The following is a 27197-nucleotide window of genomic DNA, read 5'->3' as shown; positions in this document are numbered from 1 at the left end:
TTTATTGTTTTTAGCCATCTTTGGAACCCTTCTAAGCCGTCCTAGATGTTTCACTCATTCTGTACAGATTGTGAACAGGAAATTTTTATTTTTTTTTCGCAAGTTCTGGACAAATTTCGAATAATTTTTTATATATATGAACACTGTGTGATTGTATATGTGTGTGTAAACACTGTGTGATTTAAAAAAAAACCTTAATAATGTAGTTTTAATGGATAATTCAAGACGTAGTTAAAGCTGAATTCCAAAAAGATTCCTTAGAATGATCAAGTCAGAGCATAATCACTGAAGCATCGCACAGAAAATGAGTAAATAAGAGTTTTCATGGAGGTTCTTTATTACTCACAGGCAAATTTTACCCGTTTCAGTGGATTTCTGTGCTTTTATTTCGCTCTGTTAAAGTTAGCAAACCTCGCCTTCAAAGTTGCGTTTGGATTTCTTTTGTGTCTAAACCGGCAAAGAGCAACAGGAGCAGAGAGCACTGGTGGGTGTTTGCAAAATCTTAGCAAATGAGACGCCACGAGGATCTGATGTTTGGAGTGCAGCGTGGAACACAAACGTGAGCACCGGGGCCGACTCTGGAGCTCCTTCTGACTTCCATTGATTGCTGCTTTGATGTTCACTCGGGCTTTGGAGAAACTTTTTCAGAGCGCACCGTGGATCGTACTCAGGAGCTCTGAGCTCTTCTAAAACCTCCGAAAATCCTTCAGTAATAAAGGTGGTTAGTGGGAGAGCTTCTACATGACGCGTCACTCAACAAATTGTCTGGTTTTCACTTGGAGTTCAGCAGGGGATCCGTTCCGATCGCGTCCACTCTTATGAAAATGATTCTGACTCTGGTTGGTGTTTCAGGCTGATTTTTAGTCGCAAAAAAAAGGGTTTGCTTGTGTCAGATTGTGCTGCATGTCGTTGAGTTCAGTCCCACTCAAAACAAGAAAAACAAACTTATTTCAAGGAACTTTCACCTTGAAATAAGTGAAAAAATCTGCCAGTAGACCAAATGAAAAATGGCTTGAAATAAGATGTGATATTTAGAATATTCAAATCTCAAAATTAGCTGGAAAACTTATTTTAAGCTTTGTTTTACCAGGATTGTCAACCTTAAGTGTCTTAAAATAAGCCAGACATGCTAAAAAAAAAAAGGCAAGTTTTCACTCAAAAATAGATTTTTGCTTTCATGTAATCTAATTTGAGATGTATTAACCCTCCTGTGGTCTGCATTTACGGGCACCAAAAAATATTGTTTCCTTGTCTGAAAAAATAAAAAAAAATCAGCACAAAAATTCCATGAAAATTTGCAGAACTTTCAGGGAGGAAATTCCAATAGTTCCTTGAAAGTTTTATTTTTAAAAAATCCCCCAAATTCGGCACAAAAATTCATGTTAATATTTTCAAAAAATGAGCAAAAGTATTCAAAAAAATCCTAAAAATATCTAAAGTGATTCAGTAAAAGTTTTGATATTTTCTTTAAGAACATTCACATAAAAATCAACCAAAATCCAGCGAAATTCGCTGGATTTTGGTTGATTTTTATGTGAATGTTCTTAAGAAACATTTTTAACATTTCTGTTTTTCCACCAAAAAAATGTTCAAAGATTTCTCTAAAATGTTGAAAATGTGGACATCAGAAGTTTTTTTCCAATCTGACCCGCAGGACTACACGAGGGTTAAACTTATTTTGACTTTTCTTGTGAAGTTAAACTCAAAACAAGATCATTTAACAAGATATTTCTGATGTATTGTCTTAAAACAAGTCCCTCCATCTTGCTAAGTGAATTTATCTTAAATCGAGTGGGATGAGGCGTTGTGACTGAAAATAAGACAAACAGACTTGCTAAGATTCTGAGTTTTTCCAGCGCACCGAGCCGGTTTCTCTTCCTGGCAGCTTTTCTTCATCACTGAATAATTGCGTTTCGCCTCACAAAAGCATAATGTGTCCGTAGCGTAATTGGCTTTCTTGGGTAAATGCTAAAGCAGCGCTGTTCGGTGCTTGTTTTTGTCTTCCAGACCTGCTAATGGAGACGTCCATAAAGAGATGCACTCCTACGTGGACCAGCTGCCGGTTTCTGAAATCATCCATCAGGTAAGAGCTTCGTCCAGACTCCTCAGACGGCCGGGGTGCTGCATTATCAGAGCTGTGCCGGTGGATAATTATAGTGTGGATTTTATTTTTTTGATGGAGCTTTTGTCATCTTTCATGCTTTCGAGTAGGTAGCACTTTATCCTGGCTCCTGCGCTTCTTTTTTTTTGTGTGTGTGTGTGTGTCTCGTTGAAGTGTGTCCGTGCTCGTCCTTAATTTGGACCCAGAACGGAAAGTTGTGTGCAACATCCACCAACAGATGTCTTTGTGCCGTTTCCATGGCGACGGCTCCGAGTGTGAAATGCGGCCGCCTCCCGGTCTCGGCGTGGAGGGCCCACCGTGAAATCCGGCAGAATGGGTAGACGGGATCGTGCGTTCGCCTCATTCTCGAACGGATCGTGGCTTTCGGTCGGGTCGACCTTCAGAAATGAGCACCTCTTCCTCCCCGGTTCACCTTTGGAACGTAGCGCTCCGCATTCAGAGCAGCCCGTCTCCGCTCCCGTATCGCTCCAGTTGGATTTTCCATTATGAGCCTATTAAAAGCACAATTTCCAGACCTCAGCTTGTGCCTCAGAAAAGTAAAGAAGCCGTTTAGTTCTGTCCCACGGGCAGAGCAGACGTTATTAGTGCCTCCATTCGGGGTTCAGCCGTGTCAGAGCAGCTCGTGGTGTTATGAACATGCTAGTTTAACCCTTAGAGCCCCGTGGATTCACTTTGTGTGCAAACCCCCAACGCTTTCTTCTGCTCACCAGATATTTATTATTACAATGAATGAAGCTGCCAGCCTGACCTTTCCAGCGATGTTAGTTTTATGTTTGCGCAGCGAAGTGTTGCTGAGACAACGAATGTGTCGACTTTACATCAGACTTAATCATCGTACAGCCTGCATGGAGCTCTGCATCCATTGCTTTACTGTTTGCAGTGATCATAAACGCATCATTTCATAGGACTGTTAACATCGGCACCATCGCTCTAAAGTTTGGGGTCATCCAGATGCATCAGTGTTCTCCATGAAAACTCCCGCTTTTATCCATGTGCTGACATAACTGCACAGGGGTTTTCTAATCATCAATGAGCCTTTCAACAGCATTAGCTAACACAATGTAGCATTAGAACACAGGAGTGATGGTTGCTGGAAATGGAAAAAAAATATAGCAAAAGTAGAGTTTAAAAAATAATAAAAATACAGTAAAAATGTAGAAAAATTATTTTAAAAAAACTGTAGCAAAAATACAGTAAAAATATAGAAAAATTATTTTAAAAACTGTAGCAAAACTATAGAAAAAATATAGTAAAAACACAGTCAAATATATTTAAAATATAGTAAAAATACAGTTGAAATGTAGCACAAATGCACTAAAAATATAGTAAAAAATGTACTACAGTAAAACCATATTTAAAATACAATAAAAATATAGTAAACATGTAGTAAAAACACAGTAAAAATATATTTAAAATATATTAAAAATACAGTTGAAAAGTAGCACAAATACACTAAAAATATAGTAAAAAAAGTAGTTACACTACGGTAAAACTATATTTAAAATACAATAAAAATATAGTAAACATGCAGTAAAAATACAGTTGAAATGTAGCACAAATGCACTAAAAATATAGTAAAAAATGTACTACAGTAAAACCATATTTAAAATACAATAAAAAATATAGTAAACATGCAGTAAAAATATATTTAAAATATAGTAAAAATACAGTTGAAATGTAGCACAAATACACAAAATATAGTAAAAAATGTACTACAGTATAACTATATTTAAAAGACAATACAATGTAGATAAAATATAGTAAAAACACAGTAAAATATATTTAAAATATAGTAAAAAAACAGTTGGAAATGTAGCACAAATACACTAAAAATATAGTAAAAAAAGTAGTTACATTACAGTAAAACTGTATTTAAAGTACAATAAAAATATAGTAAATATGTAGTAAAAATGGACCCCTATGTAGATATTCCATTAAAAGTCAGCCGTTTCCAGCTAGAATAGTCATTTACCACACACACTGTGGTTTGCCTTAGATGCACGGACTTTGCCTCATAAAACATTAAATATCTGTTCGTCGATTGCATGTCAGTTCGTTTCTTTGTAGATGACACTCAGTTATTCTACCTGAACTCTCCCAAAAAGGTTTATAGAATAAAATGTGACTCAGTTAATGTTAGAAATCACAGTTCCAGGCTCAATTCATTATAAAAAAAAACATGTTTTCTTTCCAAAACGATTTTAATTCAAAATGCCAATGCCATCAATTTTATGTGATCAAGAGGATTCAAGTGTGCAGATTCTCCCGCTCCGACTCAAAACAGTAAGAAAAGACGTATTTTAAATGACACTGTGATGCAGCAGAGCGTTAGTCTGCACTGTTATCCATGAGATCAACTCATTTAGGACATGCCACTTTTTGTTCAGATGTAAATAAAAGCTGAGAAATATTATTTTCCACAGCCTGTTTACCTTTTGGGAAAAGCCTGCATCATTTCCAATAAAAAATTTTTAAAAAACAGGCTTGCTGGTTGAACAAACATGACTTTAAGTTAAAATTTGCAAATGGTAAGAATAATTTTTTGGCTATTTAATTTATTTGTTTAGTTGTTTGTTCTTGTCTTTTGGTCCTGAAAGTCTGTCGTCGACTATGTAGAGCCTATTTACTTTAAAAAAAATTTAAATACTGGAAATAAATTATTGAAAAAAGAACGCCCGTTTTGGACTCCAGAGCTGAGGCTACATTAGCGGCGCTCTGCTCCAGATTTTTGAGCGTATTCAAAGCTGAACTGGAGCCAGGTTGTCATTTTAATGAGCATCCAGAGCTCCGTCTCCCGTGCAGTGATGTCTAAACTTAATGGGACGTCATCTTCCGGTGTCTCTGAGGGATTAGGACTTCAAATTAAAACAAAGGCAGACTTTAATATCATTATTTTTTTTGCTGAATGTGACAGCTGAGGAGTTGTTTTTCCCACTTTCGCTGCTTAAATATGCATCAAGTCATTTCAGCTGTTCAACTAAAAGCCAAGTGTCGGCTCTGGTTTTATGATTTTAACGCCTGAACGGAGGATCAAAGCAGCCATGAACAGCAGTCACCACCTCCACCCCCACAGGTAGAAACACCTCTGCTCATTTTAATCACTAAGCAAACCCAGAGGCATCAAATTAACCCTCGTGTGGTCCTGTGGGTCAAAGTTGACCCATTTCAAAGTTTGAAAATGTGGAAAAATATATATTGTCACATTGAAACTTCTGATGTCCACATTTTCAACGTTTTTGGGAAATCTTTGAATTTTTTGGTGAAAAATAAAAATGTTAATAATGTTTCTTGAGAACACTCACAAAAAAATCAACCAAAATCCAGCAAAATTTGCTGGATTTTGGTTGATTTTTTGTGAATGTTCTTAAAGAAAATATTAGAAGTTTTACTGATATTTATGTAATCACTTTAGATATTTTTAGGATTTTTTTTGGAAGATTTTTAATCATTTTTTGAAAATATTAAGAATTTTCTTGCCAAATTTGGAGTATTTTTTTAAAAATAAAACTTTCAAGGGAAACTTTTTAGGAATTATTGAAATTTTCTTTCTGAAGGTTTTGCAAATTTAAAGTTTAAAAATGTGGAATATTTTTAGGATTTTTTTTTTGAAAATTTTTGCTCATTTTTCAAAAGAAATATTGACAAGAATTTTCTTGCCAAATTTGGAGTATTTTTAAAAAAAATAAACCTTTTAAGGGAAACTTTGAAGGAATTATTGAAATTTTCTTTCTGAAGGTTTTGCAAATTTAAAGTTTAAAAATGTGGAATATTTTTAGGATTTTTTTTGAAAATTTTTGCTCATTTTTCAAAAGAAATATTTACAAGAATTTTCTTGCCAAATTTTGGTATTTTTTAAAAATAAAACTTTTAAGGGAAACTTTTAAAGAATTACTGGAATTTTTTTTCCTGAAGGTTTTGCAAATTTTTAGAAATGTAGGGAATTTTTTTGCTGAATTTTTGTTTTTTTTTTCAGGCAAAGAAACATTTATTGGTGCCCGTACGTGAGGACAACAGGAGGGCTAAAAACAGTCATTTGTCGACAGTGGATTTGTTTAAAATGCTGCTGGCTCAGACTTCAGTTTGATCTGATGTTTTTCTCTACGATGCAGACACACACGGCTTATTGGTGTTGATATCAGAGGTCAGATCCAGCTGATTTAAAAAAAAAAAAACAATCTTTGGTCCTGCTGCTGAAAACATCGCCGGCTGGCATCGACTTTAGTGTGAACAAAAGAGTCCCGGTCAGCCGGTCTGAAGAGCTGAAGCTGACCAGAGGCCTGTCGACTTATTGAGGGTGGTGATGGGAAACAGGAGGGGTCTCCACACCCAGCGGCTCTCTGGAAAATTAGCCTCAGAAGCATGGTAAACACTGACCAGCTTCTGATCTGCTGCCTGCTGCTCACAGAAGAGTTCCCTGTGAGCTGTGTTTGCTTCTGAAAATTGCGATCACGCCATCGACAACGTGCGCAGTCGCTCGCACACTGTGGAGGCGCTGCTGAGGCTACTTGGCTTCATGTCTTGGCTCGTTTGTCTGTTTTGTCTCTCTGCAAGCTTTTTCTTTCGTCTTTGTTGTCTTTCTGCTCAGCCTCCGTTCCTTTAAATGCAGCCACATGTCGTCAGCCTGGCGACCCCTGGCAGAGACTTGGATTATGGGCTGGCCCTCCTGCTGGGTTGGAGATGGGAGTCCTGACAGACTGAGTCATGGCTTTCCTCCCCTTCATAGTGCGTTATTGTGACTCAGTCTGCCTGCTGAGGGCCAGCGATGGTCAGGCAGCTTTGTCACACACATCGTCAAAAATCAATTCTGGATCAAAAGTTGGAGTCTTCAAAAAGTTTTCAAGAAAGAGTCTTCAAGCAGCCTTCAGAGTCTGATGTGGAAAATGTTAATTTAATACAGAGGCTGTAAGAACAAACATGAGCAAAATCTGGAGATTTGAACTGACTGCACAAAGCGTTAGATCATCTTTCATACCTGTGCAAATTCCTTTCAACCCTCGTGTCGTCCTGCGGGTCAAAATTTTAAAAAAAAGTTTGAAAATCGAGGAAAAAATGTATGTTCACAGTGAAACTTCTAATGTCCACATTTTCAACATTTTTGGGAAATCCTTGAGCATTTTTTGGGTGGAAAAAAAGAAATGTTAAAAATGCTTCTTAACATTCACAAAAAAAAATTCGCTGATTTTGATTGATTTTTTTTTATGTGAATGTTCTTAGAGACAATTTTAGAAGTTTTACTGATATATATGTAATCACTTAAGATATTTTTAGAAATTTTAAGATTTTTTGGAAGATTTTTACTCATTTTTTGAAAATATTTACCAGAATTTTTTCGCCAAATTTGAGGTGTTTTTTTTTTTTGAATAAACCTTTCAAAGGAAACTTTTAAGGAATTACTGGAATTTTTTTCCTGAAGGTTTTGCAAATTTAAAGTTTGAAAATGTGGAATATTTTTAGGATTTTTTGGGAAGATTTTTATTCATTTTTTGAAAATATTTACCAGATTTTTCTTGCCAAATTTGGGCTATTTTTTATTTAATAAAACTTTCAAGGGAAACTTTGAAGGAATTGTTGGAATTTTATTCCTGAATGTTTTGCAAATTTAAAGTTTGAAAATGTGGAGTATTTTTAGGATTTTTTTGGAAGATTTTTGCTAATTTTTTTTTGAAAATATTTACAAGAATTTTCTCGGCAAATTTTGGTATTTCTTTAAATAAAACTTTCAAGGGAAACTTTTAAGGAATTCCTGGAATTTTTTTCCTGAAGATTTTGCAAATTCTCATAAATTTGGGGAATTTTCTGCAGAATTTCTGTATTTTTTCAGTCAAGGAAACAATATTTTTTGGTACCTATAAATGAGGACAACAGGAGGGTTAAATGCAGCGACTCGTCGTCAGCCCGTCCACCCCTGGCAGAGACTTGGATTATGGGCTGGCTCTCCTGCTGGGTTGGAGATGGGAGTCCTGACAGACTGAGTCATGGCTTTCCTCCCCTTCATAGCTCATCTGGACTGCAGCAGATTGACTGACGTCCATCAGGCCGATTGGCAGCTGTCCTCTGTCTGATTGGTCGTTGTATCGTCTGCGGCGCCATCTCAGATGTCTGTTTCTGTCTCCGTGTTGCCGTGGCGGCGATCTGTGCTGCTGCTGATCAGACTCACTCATCTGAGGAATTAGATGAGATTGAATCTCATGAGATTTGATGCCTAAAATGTTTTCGAGTGGTCTGTGGCGGATTCCAGTCAACAAAAACAAACCTTCATACTGAGTTTATCTTCTGAAAAAAGCCGTTTTTCCATTTGCTAGTAGACCAGGAAGAGGCTTGTACGTAGAGAAGTCATCAGAGTGATTGACGGAGGACGTATAGACGGAGATGCATGGCGGCTGTGGACAGACGTGGAGTTGATTAATGTCCTGTCACCGTTGGCAGCAGTGACAGGGTGAGTCCCCTCGTCCCGCCACCTTCTCCTTCCAACACATCCCATCACATTGCCAGGACCTAATCACAATATGTACCATTCTGGAAATGACTACAAGATGCTCTCTCTCTCTTTTATTTTCTGTGCTTTTCTTCCTCCCTCGCTGCTCAGAGTCCTGGTCCCTGGCGTCAAATTGTTATTTGTTCTTTTGCCAGCTTGACGCCACCCCATACGGCTCCAGAGAATTGAAAATGGAAACGGTGCAAATTAATGCTTCACCTCCCTCCCGTCCCCGGCCAAATCCCCCTGCCCTCATTCAGGCTGCGGCAGCGACGCTTTCTGAGGAGTGGATGTCGGGATTGAGCGGATCACAGGCCGAGCCCACGCCGGCAGTTTCTGTTTCATCATTTTTCAGTTGGAATTCACTTTGATGCTCAGTAATTATGAATAATGTCCTCTAGAAAAAGCAAAGCGCGCTTTATGACAGGATGATGCGGCCGCTGCTTTGACCGTCTCAGCGCTGACATGTCGCTTCGCTGCTTCTGTTCCTTCACCCGGCTCGGCTCAAACAACAGAAATTTAGCTGCAGTTTTGACCTTGGAGTGCAGGTGTGTTGCCGGGCATTTCACAGCCTCCCCGAACAACCATTAGCATCCTGCATGCTCATGTTAATTAGCTCCGATCGATCAGATGGGTGGTCGTTAATTGATTTTACTTGTGGATTGAATACGCAACACGGTGGTGGTTCTGGAGGTCCGTGTCCTTCCAGGTGAATGTTTTTGTCCTCCTTCATAACCGTCTTTCCTTTTTGTTGTGGTTTTTTTTTATTCCTGTGGGATGTAAAAACTCTGAGCAGAAATGTCTCGCTTTGAGGGCTCTATCAGTTTGTCATTTAAGCAATTAGTTGACTCGCGGAAAATTAATAATTTTAGATAAACTACTTCAGTGACTAATCTGTTATCACACATCTGTTGGTTCCAGCGTCTCCAGTTTGCGTTGAGGATTTGCGGCTTATCTCTCTCGCGTAGGAATGTAAAGTGAATTTCTGTGGGACTTGGACAAAACAAGCAAATTGATCTTGGTCCTTGGACAACGAAAACGTGTCGTGGGAACGTTTCGTAATGCTTTACGCTGTAGACAAGATCTATTGAAAGGGCAGGCTGTAATATCAGCGAAATTAGAGTTACTGCAGAAGTGTTTGGGCTCTTTGGAAGTTTGCTTTGAGCTAAAGGAGTTCTGGATTAATTAAGTAGTGGTATTTGTGTATATGTCAACTCAAAATTAACAAGAAATGTCAGTGCAGAAATGTCTAATGGCAGGAAAGAGGCAGCATTTGAGAGGAAACGGTGAAATAATCCACTCACAGGGTTATGTTTTAGGGCGGTTTGCTTTATGATCAATGGGGATCAAACATGACGTAGTATTCCCAAATGATCCGCGTAAATTTCTGACTCTTTCAGACAGACAGCTAAATGTTTACTGCTTAAGAAGTGCTCCTGTTTTCTCTGATAGGCTCATACACTGATCAGCCACAACATTAAAACCACCAACAGGTGAATAACAAGATCTCAGTGAACTGTCAGTTATTGATGCTGAAAATGTCCAGGATCAGGATCTGAACCACTATGGAAGGGACCGGATGGTGATGGCTGGATAACTGGGTCAGTGATCTGATGAGGTGTTCCTGATGGTCCCCAGTAAAAGGACGGACAACCAGTAAACCAGTAACAGGGTCGTGGATCAGGTCGTCACTGATTCCTGTGAGGTCCAGTCTCACTGAAGAGCTATGAAGGATGAAGAGGATGGCTCTGGTGGCTCCTCTCCACCACTTAAAGTATCTACAATGATCTCATGACTGTTAGAACTGGACATGGAAGAAGGTGGCCAGAATTAATTCGATTAATTCGCCTTTTTAAAACCTGACGATTTGAAAATTTGCTAAAATGTAAAATCGAGGTGAGCTTAAATATATAACAATACAGATTCTTCTTCTGCCTTTCACGACTTGTGCACTGGCGTTTGCTTCCGCCTCTCATCTCCTTCCCCCAAAACACTCACACTGCCGTCATGGCGGACAGAACAGCAGACGAAGAGTTGGTCGCGAGAAAAGGGCCTCATGTTACATCGATTATATTGGAAGTGGTTCGGCTTTGACAAGACTGACACAGAGCAAACTACAGTCATGTGCAAGGTTTGCAAAAGTACTGTGAAAACGAAGAGTAGCAGCACAACTAACCTCTTTCAGCACCTCGGACAGAGGCATCCTAAAGAATGGGAAGAGTGCTGCAGCTACGGGAGTGCGGCATGGCTAGCACTAGCCATAGCAAACAGACCGCAAAGAAACAACAAAGATCGATTAAAATCGTAATCATCCAAGATGACTAAAACAATCGAGATTTTATGTTTTGGCCATATCGCCCAGCCCCAGTTGGTACAAAAGAAAAATGGCATTTTAGGGGGAACTACAGACTTATTTGACATTTTAAAAATATTTTCAAACATTCTTTTCTCCTAGTTTTTTTTAGTTTGGTCTCAGGATAAGACTATTTACAGAACTACTGCATTTTCTGCATAGATTATTTGGAATAAGATGTAAAATGTCCTCCAGTTCTAGAATCACCCACATGTTTTTTTGTTTTTTTGGAAGTTAGATGGTGTGTTTTTGAACCGTTTGATGCGTTCATGTCTGATCAATGAAACTGATTTACAAAAAGTTCCTCGGCCTCTAAAATCACAAACAGTCCTTCATTGATTCAGTCCTCCATAGATTCAGTCCTCCATGGATGCAGTCCTTCATGGATGCAGTCCTTCATGGATGCAGCCCTTCATGGATGCAGTCCTTCATGGATGCAGCCCTTCATGGATGCAGTCCTTCATGGATGCAGCCCTCCATGGATGCAGCCCTCCATGGATGCAGCCCTTCATGGATGCAGCCCTCCATGGATGCAGCCTGCCATGGATGCAGCCTGCCATGGATGCAGTCCTCCATGGATGCAGCCCTCCATGGATGCAGTCCTTCATGGATGCAGTCCTTCATGGATGCAGTCCTTCATGGATGCAGTCCTTCATGGATGCAGCCCTCCATGGATGCAGCCCTCCATGGATGCAGCCCTTCATGGATGCAGCCCTCCATGGATGCAGCCCTCCATGGATGCAGCCTGCCATGGATGCAGCCTGCCATGGATGCAGTCCTTCATGGATGCAGCCCTCCATGGATGCAGCCCTCCATGGATGCAGCCCTCCATGGATGCAGCCCTCCATGGATGCAGTCCTTCATGGATGCAGTCTGAAATGGATGCAGTCCTTCATGGATGCAGTCCTTCATGGATGCAGTCCTTCATGGATGCAGCCCTCCATGGATGCAGCCCTCCATGGATGCAGCCTGCCATGGATGCAGCCCGCCATGGATGCAGTCTGAAATGGATGCAGCCTGAAATGGATGCAGTCCTTCATGGATGCAGCCCTTCATGGATGCAGCCCTCCATGGATGCAGCCCTCCATGGATGCAGCCCTCCATGGATGCAGCCCTCCATGGATGCAGCCTGCCATGGATGCAGCCCGCCATGGATGCAGCCCTCCATGGATGCAGCCCGCCATGGATGCAGTCCTTCATGGATGCAGCCCGCCATGGATGCAGCCCTCCATGGATGCAGCCCTCCATGGATGCAGCCCTCCATGGATGCAGCCCTCCATGGATGCAGCCCGCCATGGATGCAGCCCGCCATGGATGCAGCCCTCCATGGATGCAGCCCGCCATGGATGCAGTCCTTCATGGATGCAGCCTGCCATGGATGCAGCCCTCCATGGATGCAGCCCTCCATGGATGCAGCCCTCCATGGATGCAGCCCTCCATGGATGCAGCCCTCCATGGATGCAGCCTGCCATGGATGCAGTCCTTCATGGATGCAGCCTGCCATGGATGCAGCCCTCCATGGATGCAGCCCTCCATGGATGCAGCCCTCCATGGATGCAGCCCTTCATGGATGCAGCCCTTCATGGATGCAGCCCTCCATGGATGCAGCCCTCCATGGATGCAGCCCTCCATGGATGCAGTCCTCCCTGGATGCAGTCCTCCCTGCCACACAGCGGCCTGCTTCAGCTGCAAACAGGGTTCAGGAACGGTTTGGGGAACATGACAAATGGTTCTGCTGGAAAACCTCGGGTCCTAAAGACTCCTGCAAACTGTCTAACTTGGAAAAACACATTTGGGCGCTAGATCTTCATTCGGAGGCAGGGAACGTGATAAATCACTGGAACAGCATGAGGCTGACTGGATTTAAACTCTACAAACATCGGCTCCTCTGGGACTCAATGATGAATTGCTTCTGAGCTTTTTCCTCTCATTTCTTACATGGTATGTGTACATTTGGTCCACTTTGATCTGAATGTCACATTTGCTAGTGTTTGTCCAGTTCCAGACAGTCTGGAATAAGTGTGAATATGTCAGTAGTCACCAGTTTCTAACCTGTTTACTCTTATACTGTATGTACGCATTAATAACTCGTGGATTCTAGAGGCTTAGATGATGGCATGGACTCCAAATTCCCCTGATCTCGGTCTGGCTGAGTGTCTGTGGGATGAGCTGGAAGAAGAACTTTGATCCGTGGACTTAAAGGATATGCTGCTGATGTCCTGCTGCCTGAAACCACACCACACTTCCAGAGGTCTGTGGAGTCCAGAGCTTTGCCTCAGAGCTGGAAGAATCTACACAGCGTTAGACGGGTGGTTTACTGTCGTGTACAGGTGGGAATCTTTGGGCAGCTCATGATTCGGCCACGATTCAGGAGCTACAATTCGATTATAAAACGATCGTTAATGCATCTTTAACATATATTGATGCACTTTTTCGTGACAAACATTTCTTTTTGTCTCACTGAATAACCATTCATCATTTGCAATTTTTAAGAACAGTGCATTTGTAAAAAGAAACAAGAATTTAATTTATTTCCATCATATTTAATTAAACCAGTAGTTTGCTGTTTGTTGTGCTGCCAAAGTACAGGAAGTCCTCGGTTTACAACGCCATCGACCTGCGGCGTTTCATCGTTAGGTCTAAACTGGTTACGTAGAACTAGTTGACGAGTCGAGCGGATGAATACGTTGTCACGCGGCGCTATAACACGGCTTTGTTTCCATTCTCTGGTTGTGCTCCACCTTGGATTGTGCTACATTCACTAACTTTTTGCCCTCCATTATGGCTCCCAAGCGTAAATTGGACTCTTCTGATGGCAAAGATAATGGTGATGTTAAAACTGCAGTTGTCTAAATAGTAGGGCTACCAAAATTAATATCCGGATACCGCCGTTGCAAACGAATATTTGGATATTCGGGTCCAGCTCTACCAAATAGATAAACTCATGCTTGAAAAATGAATTGTGTCGAAGCAAACTTGACTTCTTTACTCCTGCTCTTGATACACATTAAATAAACAAAGTGAAAAATTCAACAAAAACAGAATTAAACAACATAAATCCATGTAAATAAGTCCTTTTAACATAACCAGCGGGTCCAAAAATGAAGGTAATAACAACACTGCCTCTGTCTGTCAATTAGAAAATGTCAAACATACGGCCCGCGGGACAAAAGCTGCCCGCCAGACAGTCAAATCCAGCCCATGGGACGGCTTTGTAAAGTGTAAAAATTACAGAGAAGACATTAACTGCAAATTGTGAATATGTAAAGCTGTAAATTTTAAACAATTTCTAGATCTTGACAAGTTGTTTTGATCATAAAGTGAAACCCTATGTGTGAATGTTGTGTTCCTCTGTAGACACTCTGTGATCTGGAGGCTGAATGTTGCTGAAATTGAGCATCTTTCTGTAGAGACTTCAGGTTGTTCATAATGTTTTGTAAAAATAGATTTTCAGATTGTACTATTTTGCACTGAAACAAAGGGTAACCATTGGGACTTGTGGTTATTTATTTATTATAGGTTGTTATGCTGTGATTTTACTGGTCTGGCCCACTTCAGATCCCTGAACTAAAATAAATTTGGCTCCCCGGCTATAAAACGTTCCTCTCAGTGCACACATTGGATCCAGTTCTTCATTATTGAGGGTGTCATTATCAAAACCATGCTTACATTAAGAAAAGTGTTGTCTCGTAGTTTGCTCAATCCTCTGGTGGAAAACCATCAGAATCTTCCTCTTTCCTCTGACTTAATGTCACCTATTTTCCTTCTAGCATCCCTCCGCCTTGGCTTCTCTCTTGACATATGCTCCTCTCTCTGCCGGCTGTGCTGACGTGGCGACTTGTCACAGTCCATCCATCACTTTCTGCTCGTCTTTACCCGAGAGGCTGCCTCTTCAACACACACACACACACACACACACACACACACACACACACACACACACACACACACACACACACACACACACACACACACACATGTACGTGCACGCCCATAAAGAGCCACAGTCGCGCACACCTCTGCCACCGCTGCCCCTGATGGCCACACTGTCCCAGTCAGAGCCGATGATCGTCCCCCGGCAGCGATCTGCTCCGTCCTCCAGGTGTTTAACCCTCAGCTCCTCTCCTCGTCTCCTGACCGGCCACTTTGTCGCCACTTCTGCAGCTGAAAACTCACATTTAGTTATGTAACACCGATCTGATGCCTGCAGTGATACGAGAACGGGAAAACACAGCACTCTGAAATGTGTTTTGGACTGAATCTGTGTGCTCTGAAATGGGCAGCGGTACGATCATGCGAGATTGCTTTAGTTGATTACAGCTGGGACCTGACCGATATGAACCTTTTGAAGCCGATTCCGATATTTGACAAAAAAAGAAATTGGCTGATTAATTTAAAAAAATACATAATGAATAAAATAACTTCTTTTTTTGGTCTCTTCACGCTTACATCAACAAAGATATGAATTACAGGCAGAACATTTTACTGTTTTGATACTTTGTCCTTTGCTATTTGTTGAACTTTACAACAGAGAAGAATTTTCAAGAACGTGCAGCAAAGCATTAAACCTCTGGGAAATTATAGAACCTTAAAAAGAGTAAATCTATAAATGAGCTATGAAATACATCTGATAGAGGTAGGTTATAGTGCAGGTGAAGTTACTGTAAAACTTCATTTCTGCAGCCCTCTGATGCCCTTTAGCGTTAAATCACGTTTTCTCAGGACTCATTCAGTTCAGATAGTTCAAGTTTATTCTCAAAGTGCAGAAGATGTCTGTTTCCTGTGTTTGTGACATGGTGTTGGAGGTGTGGCACCAAAATCAGTGTTCATCAGAGACAGCTGGTTTCACTGAATATATAAACACAGAACTAAAATCTGTTCCCACAATAAAAGGCAGTGTGCTCCAGCTCTCCTTTTTCATTCAGGATAGTGAATATATTTGTCCTGTTTTGACTCTGAACAGAGAGTTTCTAGTTTAAATTAGGATTCAGCCAGTATCGGAGCTACCGAGGTTTACTCTATATTTAGCTCGCTGTCTCCAGCTAAAGGAAAAACCATTTTAAAAGTGTAATTTTCTTGATCAATAAAGCTTTTTTTCGTATCAAGACAGTTAAACACAGGAGACAAACTATTTAAAAAGCCATGTAAAGTGTCCTAGTATAACCCAGAGCAGTCTCAGTGCTGCTTGCCATTGATTTTCTGAACTCTATTGGAGGAAAAAACATCCATTCTTCCAGAGATATTCCCTCATTTAGTGGCTGAGGACGCTGAATAGCTGTTAACTGGAGATGTGGTGAGTGAAGGCCATACACATGATCAGAGTTTTAATCAAACCATTCAGATGGATGCAGTGGCATCCTAGAAGAGACAGAAATGTTCATCATAGGATAAATCCCACCTTATGTTGATTAGAGGTGACCCTTCCCTTTATAGAACAGACGGGCCCAAACCATCCTAACTAAAGGCGCTTTTCCACTAACACCTAGTGGGTTCGACTCTACTCGGTTTGTGAGGTTTTCCATCAGGACGTAGTTCCTGGTACCGGCTACTATTTTAGCTCCTACTGGGCCGGGGTTCAAAGCGAGCTGATTGGAGCCGATAATGTGGCGTCTACCGAATGCAGGCCACTGATTGGACAGGAAGTGATGACACACCAGACGTGTACCGTGGACGAATGAAGAGTTTCCTGTCTTTGGTGGCGACCAAAGAATCCAGAGAAAGTTTATCAGGAGGTCTCTGAGCAAACAGTCGGATACAGCAGGAGAATGAAGCAGCGAAAAAAAATGTAAAATACATTTTCAAAGTGAAACTTCTGATCTCCACATTTTTAACAGTTTTTGGTGGAAAAAAAGAAATATTAAAAATGTTTCTTAAGAACAATCGCATAAAAGTCAACCAAAATCCAGCGAATATCGCTGGATTTTGGTTGATTTTTATCTGAATGTTCTTAAAGAAACATTTTTAAAAAAATATTTCTTTCTTTCCACCAAAAAATATTCAAAAATTTCCCCAAAATTTTGAAAATGTGGACAGCAGAAGTTTTACTTTGAAATTTTTTTTTTTTCACATTTTCAGGACAACACAAGGGTTAAAACAAGATAATTTCAAGATTGTTTAACGAGATATTTAAGATGCATTGTCTTAAAGCAAGTCCCTCCAGCTGCTGAAATGTCATTTGTGAAGTGAATTTATCTTAAATCAAGTGGGATGAGACATTTTTACTAAAAATAAGACAAACAGACTTGGTAAGAGTTTGAGTTTTTGCGGTGTACATAGTTTTGGCACCAAAATGGTGACAGAGAACGAAATGAAGTCTCAGAATGATGCTGATCCATGGCATGCAGACTCCAGTCTTCTTGGAGAAAGTCCTGATGTTCTTCTACCTTTAAGCTCTGTGGCTTCTTTGCTGCTCCGTCAGTTTCACATTTCAGTGAGAAAATCCACGAATCGCTTCTAAACCTGCTGTTTAATTGTACGGGAACACAACGTTTGGGCGACCTGCTTACTAATTTTAGAGTGTTTCTGCTCCGTAGCAGCAATAAAACATAATGAAAACAGCTTTTGATACCCTATTATCTCTAAACTCCCCATTCTCCAGCAGCTATACGGGATAAAGCAGATAGAATAGCACTTTATCTAATCTTCATGACTTACTGGTCGCATTTACGCTTTTAAAGTGTTCAATTGTCTGGCAATTACGCCCTAACAGGCGTCTCATATTTTGCTGATTTTCCTTTTATATAAGAGCGAGAAACGCTGAACAGGCGTATGTGGAGAGGTATACCCTGCTGGATCTGTGTGAGTATACAGAAATGAGACGCTGACGGAGTGCTGTGTGTCTGAAATTACCACCCACTAAGCACCAAATGCCAGGAAAATCTGTCTCTGGCAGCTAAAGTCTCAAACATTTCAACACCTCTTACGTTGCAATATCGGCGTCAAAACAAAGACTCTGTTGTTCTGCCAGAGAGTCAGAAACAGCAGCTCCGTCTCCAACAGGACGGCTGTGATGCTCGAAGCTTTCTAACAGATGATCCGCTGAATAACAGAGCATTAAAAGAATCACACCTGATCCTGTTCATGAAATAACATTTAGAACGGCCCCGATTACATGCTTCCCAGAATGATGAATATTAATTGTCTGCCTGGTGAAAACTGTTGTAATTTCTTATTAGTTCAACAGCTCCTGCTAAGTGAGGCGAGAAGTTAATTTCAGGAAATGTCCGTGTGCGGCTGAGCGCTCGTCACTCCGTGCACGCCGCCTCGTCTTCTCAAGGCTGTCGCTTCAGTCCGAGCTCCGCGTTACGTGACGGCGCTGCCAATTTCTAACGTAGAAAGGCCGAGGACAGCGGTAAAATTGGATTACGTCTGACTCCAAATTTATTTAACAGCTCAATCAAGTCGAATCAATAGAGCTCCACGGCCGTCCAGAATGCTAAAACAGAGACGGCGAGGATCTGCAGCCCACGACAGGCCGGAGCTCCGGGTGGTCAAGGGCTGATCTACAGCAGCTTTTACATGGTGTTAGCTGCAGCATTCTGCTCTTACGGTCGTCCCTCGCCACATCACGGTCCACACTTCACGGTCTCACTCTATCGCAGATTTTTGAATTTCATTTTGGTTTATGTAAGTATTTTTAGATGTGTGTTATCATGTCGAGCTGAGTTAAAAAGGATATCTGCCTTTTACGCTCTCTGCAACAGGCAGATGCTTTTATTTTGACACACAGAGAGCAGCATCGTATAAAATGTGGCAGGAAGTGATTAAACACGCTTCACACTGATGGTCCTGACAGCATAACGCTAAACCAAACTAACGAGTCTGACTAAAGAAACACAAACACGAGTAACACTGGAACACTAACACAAACCACAATAATGACATTTGAACTCCCATGATGCATTGCAGCACCATGGTCCAGTCATAGCGACCAGCTCTGACTTTGCGACATTAATAATTTTTGTGGTAAAATAAGCATTTTCTAGCCTAAAAAAATGAAAACAATATAAATAAACATATTAACCCTCGTGTCGTCCTGCAGATGAAAATTGACCCGGTTTAAAGTTTGAAAATGTGGAAAAAATGTATATTTTCACAGTGAAACTTCTGATGTCCACATTTTTAACATTTTTGGGAAAGTTTTGAATTTTTTTTTTTTTGGAAAAAAAGAAATGTTAAAAATGTTTAAGAACATTCACATAAAAATCAACCAAAATCCTGGATTTTGGTTGATTTTTTTGTGAATGTTCCTCAAGAAAATATTAGAAATTTTACTGATATATATGTAATCACTTTAGATGTTTATAGGATTTTTTTTGGAAGATTTTTACTCATTTTTTGAAAATATTTAGAAGAATTTTATTGCCAAATTTGTTGGAATTTTTAAATAAAAACTTTGGGAGAAAATTTTAAAGAATTACTGGAATTTTCTTCCTGAAGGTTTTTTTTGCAAATTTTCAGATATTTGAGGATTTTTTAATTTTTTTCTGAATTTTGGGATTTTTTTCAGACAAAGAAACAATATTTTTTGGTGCCCTTAAATGAGGACAACAGGAGGGTTAAAAGAAGATTTAAAATGCGTGGTGTCTAGTGCTGGGCTCTGATTGGCTGAGAGCCGTAGCATCTGCATCTGCATCTGGCCTCCATTTCACATCAACGTCTGATCGCTGCACAGTGTTGTTCTGCAGTGTGTGGGGAGGGTTTGTAAAGCCTTAAAATACACAGAAATAATAAAGTATGGTCGCTACTTTGTGGATTTTCTTCTGGAACATAGCCCCCTCTGTAGACAAGGGGCCGCTGTATTCAGTTTTAACGCCTGGCAGTAACCACAGAGGAACAGACTCAGGGTTTCCATGGACACCAGCATCTCGGTTCTGTTGGGGGTTTCTGAGAAACCTGCATCTCCTCCAGTCGTGTTCCTTCTCCTTCCCCACATTACAGTACGTCTTCAGAAGATGGAGTCTGACAGGAACCCAGAGAAAATGAAGCTCAGACTATAAAAGGATGTTTTTAGCTCCCGAATCAATGGAGCTTTGTGATAGATTGACAGAAACTACAGGAAACATCTCAGACGACAGATTTTTGTCTCGTTTGTCTGACATCAGACAGACGAGACAAAAATAGCCGCGTGTCAAAGGCCCAAAAAACAGTTTTCTCATCAGCTGCTTACTGTGAATGATGGGCTCTTTGTGAAGCGTTTTCTTTTATTTTCCCAGGAGTGATTTCCATAATGTGAATCAGAGGACAGGTGTGGGCGTTTTTTGCTCGTGTGCCAGTAAAGTTGAACAGCAGAGTTTGTTTTAATGTAAAAGTCTGGATAGATAATAGAGGTTTTTGTCCTAGATTTGAATCTGATTAAACCGTAGCCTCTGAAAGCTCGTTTTTTAAACAGATGTCAGTGTTGCTGTGCTTGCAGTGATGGAATGAGAAAGGCCAGAGTGAGGAATGGATGCAGCATTTCTGCTGCTGTCACACTAAAACATTGCATTGCAGTTTATAACACTGTGAGAAAGGATTTTACAATCGACCGCAGCAACAATTCCATCCTCCGTCTCTGTGAGGTCAACATTAACTTATGAAGCTCTCATCACAGAGTAATGGAGCAGAAATGTGCAGTCGAGCAGAGCAAAGCAGCGCGTTGGGGGAAGTTCCAGACCGTTCACGTTTCCTTTTTGTTCTCTGGATAAAACTGAAATCGGCAGCTTGTCTGTGTCTGTAAACGCACTTCTACTGAGTCAAAACTAAGCTGGATTCATCAGCTGCACAAAGCTGTAGTTCTTCACTGCTTTGAACAACAGCAAAGTAAATTCCTGGCAAATAAGAAACTTTTCGTATTAAAATAGTGACAGGTGACATGAATCGGAAACTTGGTTCCGCAAAAGCAAAATGTCACAAAAAAGGAAAAGAAGTCACAACAAAAGGACAATAAGTCACAACAAAAGGACAATAAGTCACGATAAATGGACGATAAGTCATAATAAAAGGATGATAAGTCACAATAAAAGGACGATAAGTCACAATAAATGGATAAGAGGTCACAGTAAATGGACAATAAGTCACGATAAAAGGACAATTTCACAATAAAAGGATGATAAGTCACGATAAAAGGACAATAAGTCACAATAAAAGGACAATAAGTCACGATAAAAGGAGAATTTCACAATAAAAGGATGATAAGTCACGATAAAAGGACAATAAGTCACAATAAAAGGACAATAAGTCACGATAAAAGGAGAATTTCACAATAAAAGGACAATAAGTCCCGATAAAAGGACAATAAGTCCTGATAAAAGGACAATAAGTCCCAATAAAAGGACAATAAGTCACGATAAAAGGAGAATAAGTCACGATAAAAGGAGAATTTCACAATTAAAGGACAATAAGTCACGATAAAAGGAGAATAAGTAACGATAAAAGGAGAATTTCACAATAAAAGGACAATAAGTCCCGATAAAAGGACAATAAGTCCTGATAAAAGGACAATAAGTCCCAATAAAAGGACAATAAGTCACGATAAAAGGAGAATAAGTCACGATAAAAGGAGAATTTCACAATTAAAGGACAATAAGTCACGATAAAAGGAGAATAAGTCACGATAAAAGGAGAATTTCACAATTAAAGGACAATAAGTCACGATAAAAGGAGAATAAGTAACGATAAAAGGAGAATTTCACAATAAAAGGACAATAAGTCCCGATAAAAGGACAATAAGTAACGATAAAAAGAGAATTTCACAATAAAAGGACAATAAGTCACGATAAAAGGACAATAAGTCACGATAAAAGGACAATAAGTAACGATAAAAGGAGAATTTCACAATAAAAAGACAATAAGTCCCCATAAAAGGACAATAAGTCACGATAAAAGGAGAATAAGTAACGATAAAAGGAGAATTTCACAATAAAAGGACAATAAGTCCCGATATAAGGACAATAAGTCACAATAAAAGGACAATAAGTCACGATAAAAGGGCACGAAGTCATGATAAAAAGACAATACATCACAATATAAGGAGATTACAGACAGTATGTAAAGAAGTTAAGGGTCAGTGGTCACCACATTGGCTACCTTTTAGCTGTTTAAGGTGAATTTTGAAGGTTGCTAACGTGGAACTCTCCCTTATGGACAGAAGACAGTTCCAGATCTTCCTGAACTTCACAGGAGACGGTCTCCTCTGGAGGAGGTCCTGGTCCTCAGACCGCTGTGAGCTCTTCTGTTAAGACGGTCAGACGTGGAGATGGGATCATGGAAGTTAAGATGTAATGACAGTGATTGTTTAGGAGAGGAAAGCCACTCTAACAAACTCCTAATGGGTGATCCAGCAGCTCGCCTGGATCCCATCCCACTCAGTCCTCTACTCCTCATTGAATTAAGGCTGGAAAGCACCCAAAAGATGCCCAAAGTGTGAAAAGAGGCTTTGGAAAGGATGTCCTGAGCCCTCGATGTGTCTTTACACTCGGTGGGAGACTGTCTGCCGGCTTCAACAGTCCAACCACAAGTTGTACTGAGAAAAAACACAAAGCACAAAGCCTGTATAGATGTCCACAAGATGACAGGAGGAGAACCAGGAGGAAATCCCACTGTAGGACAGCCAGGGACATATGCTGGATAGGAACAAGACTTTACTTAACGTTCAGTTCATTTATTAATGGAGTAACTCAGTGAGAAGGTAGTCAGACTAAAAACACACTAAAGGCATATGGGACGGATGTCTGACAGTTAAAGAAATGGTTCAGGAAATTCACTGGATTTTGGTTGATTTATATGTGAATATTTTTAAAGAAAATATTAGAACTTTTACTGATATGCATGTAGTCACTTTAGATATTTTTTGAAAATATTGACAAGAATTTTCTTGCCAAATTTAGCAGATTTTTTTTTTTAAATATAACTTTTAAGGAATTATTGGAATTTTCTTCCTGAAGGTTTTGCAAATTTAAAGTTTGAAAATGTGGAATATTTTTAGGATTTGTTAATTTGAAGATTTTTACTAATTTTTTGAAAATATTTACAAGAATTTTCTTGACAAATTTGAGGATTTTTTTTGCAGAATTTTTGGATTTTTTTCCCAACAAGGAAACAATATTTTTTTTTAGTAAATGCTCTTACTGATATATATGTAATCACTGTAGATGTTTTTAGGATTTGTGGAAGATTTTTACTCATTTTTGAAAATATTGACAAGAATTTTCTTGCCAAATCTGGGGGATTTTTTTAAAATAAAACTTTTAAGGAATTATTGGAATTTTCTTCCCTGAGGTTTTGCAAATTTAAAGTTTGAACATTTGGAATATCTTTAGGATTTTTTGAAGATTTTTACTCATTTTTTGAAAATGTTGACAAGAATTTTCTTGCCAAATTTGGGGGAAACTGAAGGAAATTTTTTGCTGAATTTTTTTTCAGACAAGGAAACATATTTTGGTGCCTGTAAATGAAGACAACAGGAGGGTTACAGAAACAGTAAAGGAGTAAAATGTTCTGCCTGTAATTCATATATTTGTTGTTGGAAGCATTAAGGGACCAAAAAGTAAATAGTTTTATTCATTATATGCTTTTAAAATGAATCGGCCGATTAATGAGTTGTCAGAATTATTTTCTACCAAACATCAGAAGCGACCTCAAAGATCCGTCTGGGTCGGCTCTCCTGATGACTCTGGGTTGGTGTTTAGAAGCTTCATGAGGAGTGGATGCAGGCTGGGTACTGCAGCAGGATGACCGCTGCTTTGTTGTGCAGCAGCTCTGCGGCCCTGAATGCCGTCCTGCTGCTGCTCTGAACGCTCATCCTCTCTGCCGAGTCTCCAGGTTTTGGCGACAGGGTAACGGCGGCTTGTGCAGCGAGGGATAACAGAGATCTCTTAACTGCGTCCTCACAGCGCATCTGTAGCTTTGTCAACCGGCGGAGGAGTTGGGAAGATTTTTTAGAGGTTAAATCTCATCTCTGTGCGGAATATTGCCGCCGCATTAGCATATAAATGCGCTCCTTGTGAGATGCATGTTTAAAACGAGGCGCATTTAAAAGTCTAATCGTACGCAAAGTGATGATGTGGCAGCGAACGGGACGAACAGCAGACAGAGGAGGAAGCGATGAGCTGCAGCAGCCGCCTTGTGTTTGTGCAGAGAGACAGCAGAGTGTGTTTGTGTGTCTGTGTGAATGACAGAACAATCAGCGGTGGCCTCAGCAGGAGAAATGTACACACTATTACCAAGCTGCAATCTCACCCCGCTCACCCTCTGCTCTCCCCCTCCTCCCTCCAGAAACCCAAGCAGAAGGACTGGCATCCTCCCGACGGCTTCATCCTGGGCCTGTGGACTCTCATCCTGCTGGTGTTCTTCCAGACGTACGGCATCAAACATCTCCGACACATCTTCTGATCTTCTGACGTTTCCACCGCTGGATGTCTGAGGGCGGGAAGATTTCTGTTTCCTGACGTTTTTGTCATTTTGTTTCTTGCTTTTGTCATTTCGTGTGTAGTTTTTGTTGTTTAGTCCATTTTTTTTATCGCTTTGGATCTTTTGTTTGTCAAATTTTTTGCCACTTTTTCCTTTTGTTTCATGTCGTCTGTCTCATTTTTTCTCATTTTGTTTCTTCTTTTTGTTGTTTTGTGACTCATTTTTGTAATATTTTGTCTTGTTTTTTGTCTGACTTGTCATTTGTCTCATTTTTGTCATTTTGTTTCTTGTTTTTGTTGTTTTGTGTGTCACTTTGTGATATTTTGTCTTGCTCTTGTTGTTTTTTGTCTTGTTTTTTGACTATCTTTTGTCGTTTGCCTCATGCTTTTGTCTTTTTGTTTCATGTTTTTGTCATTTTTTGTCTCCTTGTTGTCGTTTGTCCATTTTTTGTCACTTTGTAACTTTTTTGTCTCATTTTTTGTCATTTTGTGTCTCATTTTTGTAGTATTTGCTATATTTATGTTTTTTGTTTGTCTTTTTATTAGACTTTTGTCGTTTGTGTTACTTTTTTTGCCTTTTTTTCTCGTTTTTGTCATTTTTGTATCATTTTTCTCGTATTTTGTCTTGTTTTTGTTGTTTTTTGTCTGTTTTTGTCTGACTTTTGTCGTTTTTCTCATGTTTTTCTCATTTCATTTCCCGCTTTTGTCATTTTGTGTCTCATTTTTATCTCGCTTGTGCTTTTTGCCTTATTTTTGTCATTATTTTATTTTTTGCTTCATTCCTTCTTGCTTGTGTAGTTCGTCCATTCTTTGTCGTTTTGTTCCAGAAGGTGGCCGGTGAAGTTTGCGACTCCTTTCTGGCTGAAAACTCCTTCATTCTCTGGGTGCCTTTATTCCTTTTCTTTGGGACGATTTCTGACATGTAGACCTCTGTGTGCTGTTCATGAGATGGGACACTTCTACACCGTTTTTACAACAGCTTTCCGTGTTCGTTTTTTATTTATTTCCCCTCTGTGTCGAACGTTCCACGGCTGCATTGATTCGGTTTAAAATGCGCTGAAGTGAGTCTGCAGATAAGAATTTAATTTATTTTTGAGAGCCGCTCTGCATATTTCAGTGTTTGAGTGCTCCTCATAGCGTCAGAGCCGGGAGGACGTGGAACGAGGGCGGCTGATTGGCTGAGAGTGTGCTGTGGAGAGATGACTGCTTAATGTCCTCCTGTCCGTATACATTACACCCCTGACCCTCGTATCACGCTTGTGAAGGATAACAATCACACGTAATCCCATCTGGCCTGATGGGCCCATTCAGTAAATTGCTCTCCCGGTGGCAGCATCCGTTAGCTCCCCGGCTGTGTGCTCGGCTGATGCTGTTCTGGTGACGGACAGCTATTCCTGGCAATTCCCAGCTATTCAAAAATGAAAAAACAAGACACAAAATGACAAAAGAGACACAAAAGGACAAAAACAAGACAAAATGACAAAAACGAGAGACAAAAATGAGACAAAATGAACTATTCCCGGCAATTCCAGCTATTCCAGCTGTTCGAAAATGACAAAAATGAGACCCAAAATGACAAAAATTAGACTAAATGACAAAAATGAGAGCCTAAATGACAAAAATTAGACTAAATGACAAAAATGAGACCCAAAATGACAAAAATTAGACTAAATGACAAAAATGAGAGCCTAAATGACAAAAATTTGACTAAATGACAAAAATGAGAGCCTAAATGACAAAAATTTGACTAAATGACAAAAATTAGACTAAATGACAAAAATGAGACCCAAAATGACCACAACGTGACACAGAAAGACACAAGACATAAAATGACAAACATGAAAGAAAATGAGGAAAATGAGAAAAAAAGGCAAAAACAAGAAACAAAAAAGAAACAAAATGGGCTATTCCCAGCTATTCAAAAATGAAAAAAATGAGACACAAAATGCCAAAGAAAAGGAGACACAAAATGACGAAAACAAGACACAAAACGGCAAAAACGAAACACAAAATGACAAAGGCGAGACACAAAAATGAGGCAAAATGAGCTATTCCCAGCTATTCCTAAGTGTTCGAAAATTTAAAAACAAGACCCAAATTGACGAAAACAAAACACAAAAACAACAAAAATGACACAAAACGACAAAAACGAGACACAAAATGACAATAAAGAGACACAGAACGACAAAAATGAGACAAAATGACAAAAATGAGACACAAAATGACAAAAACGAGACACAGTGACAAAAACTATGCGCATAATGACAAAATGAGACAAAATGACAAAATGAGACACAAAATGACAAAATGAGAGACAAAATGACAAAAATGAGACATAAATATTAGTCTTAAAATGGGCTCTTCCCAGCTATTCCCGTTTGTTCCTGCATCTCGTCCCGCAGCAGCGATAAGTGAGTGATAACCTCGTAAGCCGCCGACCGTCCCAGATGATTCTCCTCCACGCTGGGACGTGTTTGCTTCCATCTTTTTTATTTCCTCCTCCACTCTGCATTTGGCTCATTGTTGTAGGGGTGAATGGATGGAAGCAGCTGTAATTTATCTCCTCTGGACACGCCCACCGGCCGCCCTGCCGCTCTCCCTCCAGGCTCAGCTGGAAAATGGATGGAGTTAGAAATGAAATCATATGCTGCGTCAGCCGCTGCCTTTTCTGATACATTATTTATGCAACGTTTATTCCTGCTTCTTCCTTTTCCCTCCCAGTTCCTTATTGCTCCTGCAGGAGAACACATTTAATCTCCTGATGCACTGATTAAACATGAAACACTGAATCACAATAAAGTTTAACTGCCTCATTTATTTCTCTCTTCTTTTTCTTTGATAATACAGTCATGGGTAAAA

The 27197-nt window shown here is 39.9% G+C and overlaps 1 protein-coding gene across 1 annotated transcript in view; it reads left to right on the top strand.

Annotated features, from left to right (window-relative positions):
• pigk (phosphatidylinositol glycan anchor biosynthesis, class K) overlaps positions 1-27155 on the top strand; it is a 54004-nt gene extending 26849 nt beyond the window's left edge. The window contains exons 10-11 of the mRNA XM_022209594.2: positions 2008-2083; positions 24205-27155. Coding sequence (XP_022065286.2) covers positions 2008-2083; positions 24205-24321 — 193 coding nt within the window. The 3' untranslated portion in view covers positions 24322-27155. The remainder of the gene's footprint in view (positions 1-2007; positions 2084-24204) is intronic.
• Positions 27156-27197: the final 42 nt, after the last annotated feature.

Source organism: Acanthochromis polyacanthus, chromosome 9, assembly GCF_021347895.1.
Source record: "Acanthochromis polyacanthus isolate Apoly-LR-REF ecotype Palm Island chromosome 9, KAUST_Apoly_ChrSc, whole genome shotgun sequence".
In the NCBI taxonomy this organism is placed as follows: Eukaryota; Metazoa; Chordata; class Actinopteri; family Pomacentridae; genus Acanthochromis; species Acanthochromis polyacanthus.
Note: the sequence above shows the minus strand (reverse complement) of the source record. Positions and strands in the feature narration are given on the sequence as shown.